Source organism: Balearica regulorum, chromosome 23, assembly GCF_011004875.1.
Source record: "Balearica regulorum gibbericeps isolate bBalReg1 chromosome 23, bBalReg1.pri, whole genome shotgun sequence".
Taxonomy (NCBI): domain Eukaryota; kingdom Metazoa; phylum Chordata; class Aves; order Gruiformes; family Gruidae; genus Balearica; species Balearica regulorum.
Window position 1 is genome coordinate 3292802 of NC_046206.1, and position 16123 is coordinate 3308924.

Consider the following 16123-nt stretch of genomic DNA (forward strand, 5'->3'; position numbering starts at 1 on the left):
CATCTTTTCACGTGAGCTTTCTTTGTTTCTTGCATGTAGGATTGCCAGATGCTTTTAAACCAGCTGAAAGAGATCACAGGAATTCAAGATTCGGCTTTTCTTCACGCGGCTCTAAAGGTTTGTGCCTGTTGTCGTTGTTTTGCGGAAAGGAGGTCTCTGAATTTGTCCCAAAAGTCAGGCAAGTTCAGGCTCTCGCGAAACATAACGCACGGGTCGGATGTTCGCCGGCATGTCTGTGGGCTGATAATGAGCTGGTCCTCACTAAAATAGTCAGCACGTGGCCTGCAGAAGCGATACAGCCTGCGCTGCGTGGAATAATTTGGTTCCTGTAGGAGGTGAGAAGGGTAAACCCTCTGCTGCTTTTCTGCCCCTCGCTTTTGCTTCTTTTGGGTGTACCCATGAGGCACACGGGTACCGCCAGGCCAGCGGTTGTTGGTGTCAGCAGGGAACATGCGGTTCTGGGGTTTGTAGGTATTCATCCACATCTGAAGCAAAAACCCCACGCTTTGTTTTTCTTAACATTAGACCTTAAAATCTGTGCTATGCTAAAATGTTGTAAACATCACCTGGAAGTTTCGCTCCTACAGGACTATTATGCATGCGTTATGGTAAACGCAAACTTAGCAAGTCAGAGCAGGTTTTTCTCTACATAAACTGCTTCAGCAGTTCTGGACAGCTGCGATAACATCGCCAGCTTTGTGGCTGGTGGTCGTTCTTGTCCATCACCAGAACAGTCGTCGTTGCTCCAAAGTGAGAGGACACGGGAATCCAAGGTGCTTGAGGAAGCAACATTTACCGGGAAGGATTCCTCCTCGTAGCACATGCTGTGATATTTATAAATTGTAGCGTGAAACTGGCCACAGTCTGGAATCGTCAGACACCATGCATCTTCGTGCAGCGTAGCAGCAGGATGCAGGCTGTGCTGAAAATATACAAAGAGGGTCGTTTAAGGAAATTCTTAAACATTTAATCAAGAAATAATGTCCAGAAAACAACAGAATAAATTTAAAGGGGCATAGCCCGCAGTGATGGTCTGAAGAAAGCCATAGCTCAGTAAGAGACAAACGTCTTGAAATCCAGAGAGAGCTTGATTCCTGTGAGTCTCTCCTGGTGGCAAAAAGTACCCCGTCGTGCTTCGGGCCTTCTGCGACTACTCGAATCTCTTGTGAAGGAAATTAAATTAGTTAATGGAGTCCATACTGTCCTAGTAATAAAGCCAAAGTGCTTTCCAACAGAGAAATTCTAGCCTTTGTTATTTTCATTTTTGTACTACTGCTTGTCACCGACAGATAGCTCTCTCCCATGGCCAGGGAAGGCAAAGTTGGTGGCAGTGTGCCTGTCTCTACCGCAGATGCATTAAATGGCATGCGAATGTAGATGAAGCAACCTTGCCACTATGGATTTTTTTAATTTTTTCCCCCCCATCATTCCACTAGGCTGCTAATGGAGACCTAATGGAAGCGGTCACCTTCCTGACGGAGGAGCATGCTCAGGAGCCGGCTCAGGACGCATCTGCTGCAGAGCCATCCACTTGGGAAGGGAGCGCCGTGGGCAAACAGCTCCCACAAAGTAAGTCATTCGTCTGTGTTCACCCTTCGGGTTTCACGTGTTTTGGCCCGCACCAAAAAGGGGAATTATCAGTCCTCCCTGCTTCTGCTGGTGAATCCCCCCGGCTCCTGGCCTGGCACGGATCTCCCGTTGCCAGTACTTGCCACGGGACGGTTCGGGGAATTAAACCTTCCTGGTGAAGGAGAGCTGCATCCAAAAGGAAAGTGACTCGATAGTGTTTTAATAGCATTTGTAGGTGATGCATCGTAGTCACAAAGCTATCATGGTTATAAACAGTTGGTCTTGGCTCACCCAGAAAACCCGGAAGGCTCCTAAAGCAGAGCAAGCAGAATAGAGAACTGAATCCCTGTCGAGGCGCATGTTTCTTTCTATAGCATCTGCTGGCAGAGCAGGCAAATTGAGTGTTTCATGTCGTATTTTCACGAAAACTTAAAGCGTTACTCGAGCTAGCAATTTTGACTACATGCAGAACGTTTTTAGAAATGTTACCAGGATTGGCAAAAGCGGGCCGTTGGTTTGGTACACGTGTAGATGTGAAAAAGCATAATTGTTGTCTGAGGTAGTTGAGATGAGTTTCTTTAAACCTTGTTGCTAATGACACGCGTATTAACTGGAGCTTTCCCAAGCAGTGTTATCACCGGACAGGTTCACAATGCCAAAAATCTGCGCTGGGAGCTTTGAAGCAACGCCTGGAACAGTGTGGCTGCCCTTTGTTCCTCAGTGCAAGGCTTCCACCTCTCCCAGAGCTACTTATTTTCCTTTCTCCCTCTTTCCTACGTAGCTAGTAAGTGCAACGACTCATAGCTGAGCATCCTGACGCGAGCAAAGGAAGGCGCTTCTGTGTGATTGTGCTGGTTTTATTGAAATCCTTTATTTCTTGGACCAGTGTTGGTTGTCAACACAGATGTTAAGGCACAGCAAATATAAGCAGCAGCCTACGTTCCTGTGTCATTATTGCGAGAGGTTTGAAATGTTCCCTCGAGCTCTGGATTTGGCTGTAAGGAATTCTGGCCTGTAAGCAGCCACGTGGTCTGTCCTGTTCTCCTCATCCAGCCCACTAAGTGGCTTTTTATTCCCTAGCACGACCCAGACTACAAGGATTTGCATTTAAAACTTTAGCTAGAAAATTATGCTCGTAAAAAAAAAAAAAAAAAAAAATCACATTTGTGAGGTGTAACGTTTTCTAGAAGTTCCTTTCAAAGAAAATGTTTGCCCGTTCCTGGTGGAAAACTGACCAGAGTGCTGCCTCCGCTTCTAGACGTTACTGCTGCCCTTACCCCTAACAACAGAGACAACCTCCGCGCAGCCGATGCCTTCAGACCGCTGGAATCGCCAAAAGCTCAGGCTGCAGAAAGAGATGCTGCTGAAAGGTCAGTGGGGCCGCAAACTGGATTTGGTTTTCCCGGGTGTTGTAAGTGGATTCTTAAGCCAGTCAGCAAACCAAACGTAAATCATCTCCCAGGTGTTACACCTACTGCTTTTAGAAGGTGCTTGGGTCGTTATTGCCTTCTGGGTGGCTGACCTTTACTCCTTCTTTACCATGGGTTGGATTTGCCTCCAATAACGACTAAGGGCACCAATTTTTGCGAGCAGCTAGTTCACAGGAAAAAACCACGCATATCTTACTACCTTCCTCCATCGTTGCAAATTGTCTTGCAGTCATGTTTTCCATCCCCCTTATGCGAGAGCTGAAACTTTTCTGGAATCAAATATTGCGGCTGCAGCATCCCGCTTGTGACTAGAGGGGAGTAAGATTCTCCTAGTTCAGACTCTTTGAGAGACGGTGTTTTACAGCACAGTGTGCATCTTTTGTGACAGACCGCAGGAAGGGCATTCTGCTGAAAACAAAAATCGCCCCAAAAGGAAACGCTGTGAAGTCTGGGGAGAAAACCCCAAGCAGAACGACTGGAGAAGAGTGGGCGACTGGCCCGTCGGAATGAAAAATATTGGAAATACGTGTTGGTTTAGCGCCGTCATCCAGGTAATCTGACAGAAAAGTTCTTCTGGAGACGCTGTGGTCTCAGAGTCAAAACATTTATCAGGTAGAATTAAATGTGCAGCAACTCTGTGGTCATCCTATGCAGATGAGCGAACGTGACCGTGCTCAAATGAGAGTTCTGCTTTTGTTTGATAGGATTGGGATTTATTCTGGGCCTGCACAGTAAGAGCCAAAAGAGCAGTTAAATGGGCTTTGCGTAAAAATAGATCCAGATACATATAATCTGCGTGTACGTATGCAGGCTTTTTTTGGTGCAGTGATGTCCAAATGCTTACTGAATGACAGAAGCTTGACTGGCAAAGCGAACTGATAATTTAATTTTACTGCAGTTATTGCTGGCTCCGTGATACGTGGGGTATCATATGCCAGTTAATGGAATACACTGGCATAGATGCTGGAATGAATAAGCAACTAGGCGGCATATATTATTAGTGATAACCTAAACCAGAAGAGACAACAGTAAGTGGAACTGAGCAGATTTGTCTCTTCTAACCATTTCACATCAGCAGATAGACGTTAATCACGTCTCCAGCTTTGAGAGGAAGCAAGAAAGCTTCAAATGGCTCCCTTCTCGCTGTGGCTGGTTCCTGGATGCTTTTTCTAAGCTTGCCTATGCAGAATAGAATACGCTTTCCTAAGACACACTTTTTTTTTTTTTTTTTTGTATGTGTATCTCCTAGAAACGGCAGGATGAGATTTTTGTTCTTTGGCGGGTACGAATGTGCTGCTCCGGCACGTAGGCTGCTCGCTTCATAAGTGTTTATTTGGTAATGTAAGGCCATGGAAGAATGCCAAGTTAACAGAAAAGCTGTCGACTACAAGAGTGGCAACGGGGCATCGAGTTGCAGCGAGTCAAATCCTCGCGGATGCTGACTGGTCTTTGCCTCTCCTTTCAGTCTCTGTTCCAGTTGCCAGAATTTCGGAGGCTGGTCCTTGGGTACTCCCTCCCACAAAACGTGCTGGAAAGTTGTCGTAGTCGCACTGTAAGTTTTCGTTGAGTAACGCTGTGAAGTTTCCCTCCGTTGTGGTGTACTGCTCTGCTCTTTCTCTAGGCAGGTGTAATTTGGGGCCATCTGAGAGTCCCGTACCTATGTTAACGGCTTTCAAATTGTCCAGCTATGCGCAAGGGCAAATTTGGGAAATGCTTTTCAAAGACAGAATTGCTGTAGAAAAAAATCAGATGCTTCTCGTAAAGCTTTCCTCTAGAGCTTCTAACTGTGGTGCAGGGAGAAATTTGTCCCGTTCAGCTTCCATGGTAGCTCCGGATTGTTCGTTTGTTAGCACGGAGCACAGAGGAACGGGTGTTCCAGTCGGTCTGAAGGTCCTTCTCTAGCCCCGGTACTTCCTGAGAGCCGTCAGGAGAAGGCGCTTAGAAAATACGTAGAGAAAAAGGCTTACACAGAATTGTCCTTCACTTCTTAAATCACTCTAGCTCGTGGCCACCGCCACTTAAAAGACTTTGCCTTACTTGCGCGCATGCTCTCGATACCCTAAAATACCTCAAATGCAGGCAGAATAAATTCACAAATCCACCGGCTTTTGCCTTCTGTTTTAGCAGCTATTACTTCTGGCACTCTTCTCTCCAAAGGTTTTGTTTCAGTTAAATTTTTCCTCCTATGCATCCACTGGGAGAGCAGATTGCTGCAAAGAAACGATGCTGCATGTCGTTCTGCTTTTGTCCTTTTTAATGTCACCTCTTCCCTTGGTTGTTAGTGTACTTTTTGAGGTGTTCTGTGGCACTTTGTTTTAAGACACTGCTTTTCTGAGTCGCAGGAAGGGTTTGGCTTTTCTTCTTTTTGCGATGCAGGGAAAAAGAAATGTTGCGTTCATGCAAGAACTTCAGTGTCTGTTTGCGTTAATGCTGGGGACGCGTCGTAAGTTTGTAGACCCTTCTGCAGCGGTGGAACTCTTGAGGGATGCGTTTAGATCGGCTGAAGAACAGCAGGTAAAACCGCGTTAAAAAGCCTTTTGCTTTCTTCAAAACGGCACTAGCAGCCACAGCAATCCGATTTGCTTCATCCTGCTACTGCTTTCAGAGGCCTCTTCCCGTGTTTGTCAACTGACAAGCAGCTGTCCCTGTGTCATTTAGGCAAAATGTACGCGCTTGCTAATTAAGCAGCCAGCGTCACAGCGCTCTACCCAGTGCCATCTGGGTCCTTGGGTAGCGATCGCAATAATTTCCTCTGATCTAGTTTGCAGATGAGCAGAGCGTTCATTATCGGTCTAAATCAGCACAGCACTTCCGTATCACACTTCTTTCAGCTGGGTAGGTACAGCAGCACCAGTCGGGTTGTATTCCAGTAGGTTTGTGAAACCAGCAGGCCGTGAAAACAAACGCTTGTCGGTCGGTGTTACGTTTGACTCTCGACTTTTGCCTCTCTTCTAGCAAGACGTGAGTGAATTTACGCACAAACTGCTGGACTGGCTGGAGGATGCGTTCCAGCTTGCTGTGAACGTCAAGTGAGTTTTTTGTGACCTGAGGAGTTTCACCCGACGCTGAGGAGAAACAGATTTTCAGTGCGACGCCTTAATAAACAAGGCGGGGGCTTCGCACGACGATTTTGAGTAAAAGAGAGAGGGTTCTTTGTTTACTGAGGATGATGCTCCTTAAGCTTGAAATACGAAGTGGTGTTGTATCTACGTTTCCTGTATGTAAGTGCAGGACTTTATTCAATGCCGATGTGGCCTGCAGAGTAAATAAGCCTTTTAGGGGAACTCAGAGGAACCGGTATAGGTGAAATGTCTGGGTTTTTGGAACTGTGTTTCCAAAGGTAGTGCCTTAACTTTTAAAAGTTGGTTGGTTGGTTTTGGTTTTTTTCCCTTGTCAGTCTAAGTGTTTATAATATGCTTTTGAGTACGGAAATGGATGAGAAGCTTCCTCTGTATTTTGTGCTTAGATAGAATACTTTTGACTGTAGGAAGATTCCCGAGTAAAGGCTTAGGTTATGACTTGGGGCTTTTTTGCGGCCTAGAGCTGCAAATGTACACATGCTTTTCCTTTCTGAAACAGGAGCCCCGGGGACAAATCCGAAAACCCAATGGTACAGCTTTTCTACGGGACTTTCTTGACCGAGGGTGTCCATGAGGGTGAGTTAAGGGTTTAACTCCTTCGAGTGTTTTGATTTTATAGCAGCCATGACACAGGCTTTCATTGCACGTTCCTAATGAAACTGCCTAGTTCTTTCAACTTGCAAATAGTCATCTTGATAAAATTGTCTGTGACATTTATAAAGTCTGTCTTTTGAAATCGTTAACTCGCTAACGTATCAAAAGCACCAGTTTATAAGGAGGCTCGCCCTGGCAGACGAGTTTACAGCTAAATGCAGTTCGTTTCGTGCAAGTGGCACCTTTGGTGCCGACAGCAAACTCTTAAGTTAACCAGAGTTTTTTGTTCTCTTGAGTTAGTTCATGGGTTTTGTATCGTTTCCATCATGCAGGCAATACTTTTTCCAAGATCGAAACCTTTGGTCAGTATCCCCTTCAGGTAAATGGTTATCGAAACTTGAACGAGTGCTTGGAAGGAGCCATGGTGGAGGGAGAGATGGATGAGGCGACAGCATCTCAGTCAGTGAAGTACGGACAGGAGGTTAGTTTTACGGTTTTTTTCTTGAGCTTTTGCTTGCCCACTGCAGAAAATAAATGCAAGACGTAGTGCAGGGGTGTCTGGCTATACACTGTGGACTTTAAACAGCAATCGTAAATGTTCCCCAAGAATTGAATGCAAAATGTTTTCTGGATACCTGGAATCTCACATAAACGCGTGTGAGTGCTACGTGGTGAGACGCTAAGTCTTTGCTTATTTGTAAAGATGTGTTGTCCTCTATAACCAGTTCGAGGAGTTTGTTGTAAATTAAAAAGGTAAAGATCTGCTGCTGATGCGAGTGTGATAAAGTCTCTCTCTTTCTGTTGAAGCCTACCTGTACCTGAGTAGGGGGAGAACCACTGCCTCCATATTTTCGGAGGGTAAAAGTACAGTGCTTAACTCTATGGTATGCCATTTGGAATTTGTATCTTTCTCCCTATTACAGTGTCTGTTTTTTTCCTTCTCATTTTCACTCTTATCTTCTGACCGTGCTGGTTTGGGTTTTTTGTTCTTTTTTTTTTTTTTTTTTAAATCTCACAAATCACAAACCAATCATAAAATACTTAGTTGCGGCAAAGTGGAAAGTGAAGGTGTACCATTAATTACGTTCAGCATCCTACATGTGTAAGCGCAGCTGAGCGGTTAGCTTAGAGAAAGACTGGGAAAGCACATTAAGGAATTTGCAAAGGTGTCAGGCGTCAAGGGACCAGGGAAGGGTAATTCTGTTCTATGAGATCGTCTGAAAAATGTGTTGCTGCGGTTTAAACTAGCAGAGGAGAAACAAAGTCTCAGGTGGGGGAGCCCTGTCCGACGCTGGACTCAAATGTTTGATTCTGGTTTTCCTGGTTCCTGCCTGAAGCTCCTCAGATGCATTTACAGCAGATGTAGGTGAAACAAAGGGCCATAGGGAGCTAACGGGGCAGGTTCTTTTCAATCCAAGCTTTCTAGTTCCTCCGAATCCTTTTCCAGAAAATAAGGGAAATCGGACCAGTCGTGGCGATGTTTAAATCATTCTTTGTCTGTACGGATAGAAGGAAAAGGCTCTGGCTTTATTTCTAAGAAAACTGACTGGAAAAAACTGTGCATCTTAATTTCACTTCCTAGGATGTCGTGGCTAGAGGACTGCAGGATAGGGGATGTAGAGAATAAGGTGCATTTTGTCTTGTGAGAACGTAGGCGAGTGTACTGAAGCTTGAAGCGTCAGTGGGATTAACGAGAACTTACCTTTCTCCTAGATAATAGGTGTGTAAAATCGTTCCTCCTCTGTCTTTATGTTCTCACGGTCTGAAGATTGGGCGGCTTCTCCAAAAGCTCTGCTACTTGGCCGTTTCCTTCCAAAGTTTTTTTTTTAAAATAATAAAACCCAAGTCACCTTCATTGGAGCTATTGTAGATCTAAAAACGTGCTGTTGCACTTTGACGTGGGGCGGCAGGACTTCTGACGTGAATCCTGCAAAGGAAAATGGAGCTTAGTGCGCTCATCCCGAGTCCAGCAAGGGAGCGTTGTCTGGGTGGTGCCATGCTAAGGTAGGTGAAGGGAACTCCTGGCCTTGGATGCCAGAAGTATTTGTGAATCTAGGAAGAGAGGGAGGAAGTGTAAATTCAACCGAGAATTTGCCTGTCCACATAGCTTGTTGAAACAGCATGTGAAACATACAGAAAGTGGATTTCTTCTCTGAATCTCCTAGATGGGATAGTTTGTAAATAGCCTGAGAGAGGGTAAGGAAGCGGGGGCGCTGCTTAAGGACTTTATTTCGTTCCCCGTTGTTGCACGTGATCTACGCTGGAAAAGAACTCTCTTGGAGGCTCTTAGCTGACATCTAGAGTTTGTGTAGTGTCTGCTATTTCTGTAAAATTCAGTGCTGGACCCGTTAATAATCCATCAAGCTGGACGCCTCAGGCCGTGAAAAGTAACTTTCTGAAAGCCCTTAGGAGGCTTTTTCATGGTAAAAATGTAAAATGGAGGCGGAAATTTTAATCTCGTAAAATTTGGCTCTTTCTGACGGTAGGCACTCTGTAAACAGAACATGTTGTGAATCAGTGTTTAAAGACAAATGGAGATTTAGGATCGGTCTGAAATCATTTTGCATCGGTCTAAAACGCACTGTTTAGCAGTCCTCTTAGAACAAGTCCCTTTGGGGGCATTTCTGCTTTTGTTACAGCGCTGGTTTACAAAACTCCCACCGGTGCTGACCTTTGAACTCTCCCGATTTGAGTTCAATCAGTCACTAGGACAGCCAGAGAAAATTCACACCAAGCTGGAATTTCCCCAGACTATTTATATGGACAGGTGAGTTGTTCTCTTGTACAGTATGTTTGAACCTATTGCTTTATTGTCATTAAAGAACTTAAAAAGGTCGTATGGATGAGCAAGGAAGGATTCTAAAATATTCGTGAAAGACGGTGGATGTTTAGAAGTCAACAAATCTCAGGTGGTGGGGCTCTGTGTTTCTCTGCTTAGGTACCTCTACTGTAGCAAAGAGCTTATTCAGATGAAGAGAGAAGAAATGAAGAGGCTGAAGGAGAAAATGGGGATTCTGCAGCAGAAGCTGGAAAGGTAGGTAGTCAGCTAGCTTTATTTTTGTACCCCGTGGAAGGGTACGAATGCTTCCTCTTAAATCAGCTTTCCAATAGGAGAGAAAGTTGTCAGGAGAGGGGAAACGGAGCTGGGTTTGTTCCGAAAAGTGTGGCGTGAGGAAGTGGTGTTTTTAAAAAAGAAACTCGTGGCCCTGATGGTTTCTGAATATGACCGATGCTGCTACAAGAACAAATTCCTTAAATAGCGCTATTGTCGCTGTCAGCTGCATTGGCAAGCTGCGGTGCGGAAGCCCAGTAGTACATTAAAAAGAATCTGCATTATTTTTTATATGCGAGGTCCCCTCCGGCTTAGAGTTTGGCATTATTTCTTCCCTGTTGCTCTTCTGTCGTCGCCTCGGGTTTAACCAAATGCTCACGTTCCTTCGTTAATGCAACATCTTGCTTTTTTTTTCTTCTGCAGCTACATGAAATACGGCTCTGGCCCAGCCCGCTTTCCGCTGCCCGACATGCTCCAGTATGTTCTCGAATTCATCGCCACAAAGCCAGCTGTAGCTGTGTCTTCCGCTCAGGGCTCTCAGACGACGCTCCTGCAGTCCCAAGCCGAGCCCCACGTTTTGGACGTGCTTTCAGAGCCGACTGGGTTAGTAAACAGAAATAAAAATCATTCGTGGGAGAACGCTTTGCCTTGTTCAGCTAAAGCTTTGCTCCTGGTTTGCGTTCTAAAAGTGGATTATTTATCTGGGTGCCTGTGAGTGTGATGTAGTAACGTGTGAATGCCTGTGCAAGGAGTCAGTCCAGTCGCTGCTTTGCTCATGGTTCGTGTAAACCGCACCTAGTCTGGTCTTTTTCCTTTCCCAAAAGCATCACCATATTCCTTGTCTAAGCGGCAATTCTGACTTAAATTATGTGCTCTTTTTGGTTAGGCTGCGAATTTTTTTTGCTTCATCAACCAGTAAATTACTGCAATATTAGATTATTACAAACCCGGCCAGCACGGTTGGTTTACACTCTAAATTAAGCCGAGTAAATACAGGAGTTTCTTCGTAGTAAGGGAAGGGTTTTTTGGAATTGCTCATTGTGGATCTATGCTTACAGAGCTCTGCAAGAATTTTAGCATTTATTTGTCCAACATTCTCATTTGGTCTCTTAAGGTAGAGGTACATTTCAATGTACTCGTTCTCTTTGCATTTTGTACCATCCTGGAAGGGAAATCCTGCTCTGGCTCTGGAGCAATTTTTGGGTGCTTTATTTCTCATTCTTTTCCAAAAAGAGGAAAAAAAAAAACCCCAAAACAACCCAAGAGGTTGAAAGGCCTGTCTGCTACTCTTGGATTTTGCTTCACAGCGTGCTAGAAAGGAAGGATACCAGGACTGACGATGCGGCTTTCTTCTTGGCAAATCCCTCGCTCCAGCAGCAGTCGAGTACGCCGCTCCAGCCTTCGGGTTCGCCCGCAGAAGCGTCTGAACGTCCAGCTCCTCGTGTGGTTTCCACGGAAGAGCTGAACCTTGTTCGGGCGTGTCTCCAGCGATGGAGGAACGAGATTGAACAAGATGTGCAAGGTTGGCCCCAAATATATTTGTTGTGGTTTTTCTGTTGAATGCCGGCCCAATTTCCCCTCTGTTGCTTCGACTGGATGCCTCCTGATGTACAACTGACCGTGCGCAGGCTTCAGCCTGGTGTATTTGATGGTGGCTGCACGGCTTCGAACTGTTTGAAGTGAAAGGGGCCAGAGTAGCCTGATGAGCAGTCATCGTTTTGGTTTTTTTTTTTTTTACGTATTTCTGTCCTTCGTGATGTTCTTGGCAGATCTGAAGGAGTCTATTACCAGAATCAGCCTGTCCATTGAACAAATGTACTGCGACCCTCTCCTCCAACAGGTAGGAAACGCAGCTTCGTTGGGTAAATACTAAACCCACCTCGCTGATACTGGGTTTTGCTGGTAGCTGTCAGTTTCAGTTATCCCGCTTTACTATATTTTTAAAAAAATCCCAATGTTACGATGAAGCAGAGAAAGGATTCCGTGTGAAAATGTTGTTGCTATTCCCCTTAGAAGTCAGCTTTTCCTTAGTAGGAGGTTCACCCTGTGAGTCGAGAGTCTTGGCTGTGAACGTATTTGCAGTTTTTGCGTGGGGGTCAGGCAAATTCATTTACTAAAAGCGCGTCTGAAAACCGTGTCCATGTGAACTTGCAGGTTCCCTATCGTTTGCATGCAGTCTTGGTACACGAAGGGCAAGCAAATGCTGGTCACTACTGGGCCTACATATACGACCAGCCTCGAAAAAGTTGGCTGAAATACAATGACATCTCAGTGACGGAATCATCGTGGGAGGAGTTGGAGAGAGATTCATTCGGAGGCTTGAAGAATGCCAGTGCCTACTGCCTGATGTACATAAGCGATAAGGTGTCCCGCCTCGTTGCAGGTACCAGAGCCAAAACTGCTGATTAATTCCACGTGTGTGTGTATTATCTTGTCTCTCTGCGATCACTACGTTCCTCAGCTTCTCTTTGGCACCGTTGTCTTTTGACGATGTAAAAAACTTCACCCCAGGTAGAAGTGAAGTCGTTTGCTCCGTACTGGATTCATTTCGAAATCCCTGGTAGGGTTGAAAACCGAGGGAAGAACTGGAGTGCTGAGGTTAGGCACAGTACTTCAGGTTTTAGTAAAGTATACAAATGTTCAAGCTCCCCATTCGCCACTTTCAACGCGCATCTACCGCTGGCGCTTTTCACGTGGCCTTTATATAGTTTATCTGACAGTCTGTCTTTTAGAAGGGCATCTGAAACGCCTCCTACTTTATTTCTCCCGATTTTTTAATCACGCTTTCTGACCCGTTGGCTTGTTTTTCAGCGATGCCGTTAAACCAAACCTAACCCGGGGCTCTCTTTTTCACGCAGCCTTTCCTAGTGTGTGGGTTCTTGCTAACGGTGGCTTAAATTTGCAAGTATGTTTGCAGTGCCGCTGTATAAATAGTCACGTGGAGAAATTGTGGTGCACGTGGCAATATACACGGCAAACAGCTGTCGAAGAACCTAATAATTTCACGGGTGGTTCATTTTGATGTAATAAATAGAACAAAACAATGGAGAACTGTCATTCTGTTCATTGCTAAATATGGCTGATGAGGATCTGGAGGTTGTTCTTTGTCTGTCTTCCTATGACAGTTCCGTTTCTGAAATGAACCCATGATTTTTTATTTTTTTTCCCCTCCTATTTAGCACAATTTTTGTTGTCTTTCAAAGATGCTTTGCTTTTACAATGGGTGCGTAAGAAATATCTGGTGTAGAGAATCGCCGCTTGCTTTTGATCAGTTTTAAGACTTGTCTAAAGCTGATCTAACAAGCGCTGAGAAGTGCCAGCATGACACTCGTGCTATGGCACCCTTGCAGTTCCCTGCCTTTAAATGCTATGTGGCGTTGTATGTAGATGTGATGTCTCCGGCTTAATTGTGAATTTTCCAGCTATTGGCACTTTAAATACTGTTCTCTGTACAGTCACAGCCCTTGAATAAGGACGCGTTTCTGACCCCCTGCAGCAGCGGGCCCTGTTTCTGGAATTTCTCTGTGATAAATGCCATCCAGTGGTGGAACAAAACTGTGTTTGGTTTCAGATAACTCCATAGATTTATCTTTATTTTTTCCACTTTTGCTTATCAATCGTCTTCAATCATGAAGCTAGTAGAAAGTTGGGAGTTTTTTTCCCATTTACTCCTCGGCCGATTTGATCGTGGCTGTCCGTAATGCTGCCTATTCGTTTAGTCTCTGATGGTGGTGTCCTGCTACTATGTGTTTCGCTCTGTGCCCATCCTGCATTCCTTCCAGACGAGGATGATGGCTCCGAGGTTGGACAGTTTCAGAAGGAAGTCGAAGCCCTGCCCCCGGAGCTGCGACACTATGTCCAGGAGGACAACTGGCGACTGGAGCAGGAGGCGGAGGAGTGGGAGGAGGAGCAGTCTTGCAAGATTCCTCAGATGGAGCCTTCGCCTGCTTCCGAATCGCAGGACCTCTCTTCCGAGTCAGGACCAGGTAATACCGCCTCTGAATTTGCGCTTCAGACTTCTGTTTCATCCCACGCGGACGAGCTGCAAAGCGTTTTAGAACAAGAGAGGAGAAGTTGTCTCGCAGCTCGTGCTCGCTGATACCCCGCCTCTGTCCTGACAGATCCGTCTTTGGTCTGCGAGCAGAGCGTGCGCTCTCTGTCCTCTGAACATGCCATGATTGCCAAGGAGCAGACTGCCAAGGCCATTGCGAACACCGCCGACGCCTATGAAAAGAACGGCGTTGAGGCGGCTCTCTGCGAGGTAGGAGCTGAGCCCTGGTCCCTGAAGCGACCCGCTCCGGTCTTTGTATTCGTCGTCTTTGGCAGACCTTTGCTCTTTCCATTTCTGCGTAATTCTGTAGCTATGCCACGTTCGACTCGGTCCCCTTTGGCTCTCCTGTGTTTTGCGTAGATTTTTCTTACTTTTTTTCTTCTTTTTCTTCTTGGCCACAGCCCAAGCAGGTAGAATCAAGGAAGGCCCAACCAGGAGAGACAGCCCTTACAGTTCAGGCAGAACCACCACCGCAGGACACTAAGGAAACAGAGTCTGCTGCCCAAAGTAGCTCACAGGTCTCTGAAGTGGAAATCCCCAGTGTGGGGAAGATTCCCGTTAGATCCGATGCAGACGGATATAATGAGGAGGTACAGATCCCAGTGCAGGGGTTGATTACCACCGGTCATTAACCTTGAACTTTGTAGTTAGTGGGCTTTGAGCTTACCTCAGATTGGGTACGAAAGGAGTCCGTCACGGAAACAGTGCTGTTTACAAAGTACGTTTTTCCCTGCTGTGGAAATGAAGGAGGCCAGACCAAACCATTTCAAAACCTAATTTCGTTTCTGAGTGCCATCAGAGAAGCAGCTCTGTGAAAGCACTCAATCGTTAGAGCCGCACGTTGTTCCTTTAAGTCTTCTTTCTGGCACAACTGTATCAAGAGCGATCCTGGTGGCATTAATTTATCGACAAGCCTCTTTACTGTCCTCGGTGCGAGTTTCGTCCCCTCTCTCAAAGATGTTAACCACTAATAGCCTAACTGAGGGTATCCTACCTACTGATTTTATTTTTAATCTAACCCTACTCACACATACTCAAGCAGCATTTTGGAAGCTGAGCCTTCCTCACAAGCGCGGTTGGATTTCATGCAAATCCCGAGCCCGTTACTCCTTGAGTATGTTGAATATGAGCTTGTGTGAAGCTGGCACGATGAACTGCTCCGCCATAGGCACTGCTCTGATATTTACATTGCTTGAGAAGATTGAGTGGGACGCAGAGGGGATATGGCTAGCATGCTTTACGTTCTCGCTCGCTGAATTTACAAATTCAAGGCTTGGAGCGACCAGCATTTAGACCTTTAAGCACTGGGGGGAAAAAAAAAAACCTGCATGCAAAGTGTGCGTGATAGATGAAGTAAGCAGTATAGAAGTAAATCGCAGGTCTAGCTTATTCCACCTGTGTTCCTATGATTTCCTTTACACCTTATCTTTCGAAAATGCATTCCTTCCTTCACCATGCTTTTTCTTCTTTCCCTGTCTGTTACCCTTTTCCTTGTTCTTGTTTGTGTTTTTTCCTGCTTTCGTGGTAGGTGATGCTGAGTCCAGCCATGCAAGGTGTCATCCTGGCTATTGCAAAAGCCCGCCAGACCTTTGATCGAGATGGGTCTGAAGCAGGGCTTGTGAAGGTATACTTGTTTGTTTGCTACATCCAATAGTCTGGATATCTCTCTTCACGGAATGCGGAATCTATGCTCTATTGACGTATCAGGAATGCGGCGGGAATGATTTGTGCCGTCTTCCTTTTAATTAATGGCCTTTCTGCCCCGCGTTTCTGTTTCTGCTCTCTGATTGTGGCGACGCTTCCTCCGGTTCTAAACAATGTTTAGAGCCTGTAAGAGCTCCCTCCTCCCAGGGGAAACAACAACTTTTCTTTTACTTTCCACAATTTATTCCACTGGTTCTTTTAGTATCGGTCATTCTCTTGACCTGGATTTTAAAAAGCAGGCTTTCTTTGTGTGCCTTTCAGAATCTGTTGTCTGGGTCCTCAGTGTGATCGTCAGAAAATGAACCAGCACTCGTGAAACTTTTTATTGGTCCTGAACATGCACGCTTTCCGTGACCTCTGGTGTAAAACGCGTCCTCGAGAAATGGATGCGTTGACCAGAGGGATTGGAAAGAACAAGCACTGCTGAATGTTGAAGCTGCTGTTAGATTTTACAGGTAGCTTGAACTCAAAATGCTGCATGGGAGAAATCACCCGTGCTATTCATCTACAGAAATATAACTTGCACCTTACTACAGAGGTAAGCGTGTTGCGGTCGATTTTTACAACCTCAGCGCTTGCAAGAGGGCTGCCGAAACAGAGGCAGCTGTAAATTCCCCCACTGAAAGGCATTCAGACACATTGG

At 45.7% G+C, this 16123-nt stretch overlaps 1 protein-coding gene across 14 annotated transcripts in view; it reads left to right on the forward strand.

The window, feature by feature from the left end:
- The window catches only part of USP28 (ubiquitin specific peptidase 28), a 176141-nt gene that overhangs the window by 155291 nt on the left and 4727 nt on the right, over positions 1-16123 (forward strand). For 5 of the 14 annotated variants that reach the window (XM_075774391.1, XM_075774397.1, XM_075774393.1 and 2 more), the window contains 19 exons: positions 40-117; positions 1437-1569; positions 2828-2939; positions 3388-3550; positions 4465-4551; positions 5376-5513; positions 5955-6028; positions 6579-6655; positions 7006-7154; positions 9313-9440; positions 9612-9707; positions 10149-10328; positions 11033-11247; positions 11495-11565; positions 11880-12108; positions 13508-13711; positions 13847-13986; positions 14178-14366; positions 15305-15400. In XM_075774391.1, the coding sequence (XP_075630506.1) occupies positions 40-117; positions 1437-1569; positions 2828-2939; positions 3388-3550; positions 4465-4551; positions 5376-5513; positions 5955-6028; positions 6579-6655; positions 7006-7154; positions 9313-9440; positions 9612-9707; positions 10149-10328; positions 11033-11247; positions 11495-11565; positions 11880-12108; positions 13508-13711; positions 13847-13986; positions 14178-14366; positions 15305-15400 (2559 nt within the window). Of the gene's footprint in view, positions 1-38; positions 118-1436; positions 1570-2827; positions 2944-3387; positions 3551-4464; positions 4552-5375; positions 5514-5769; positions 5835-5954; positions 6029-6578; positions 6656-7005; positions 7155-7511; positions 7558-9312; positions 9441-9611; positions 9708-10148; positions 10329-11032; positions 11248-11494; positions 11566-11879; positions 12109-13507; positions 13712-13846; positions 13987-14177; positions 14367-15304; positions 15401-16123 lie in introns of those variants that run through there. The other 9 variants (XM_075774395.1, XM_075774400.1, XM_075774399.1 and 6 more) reach the window with 7 other exon arrangements.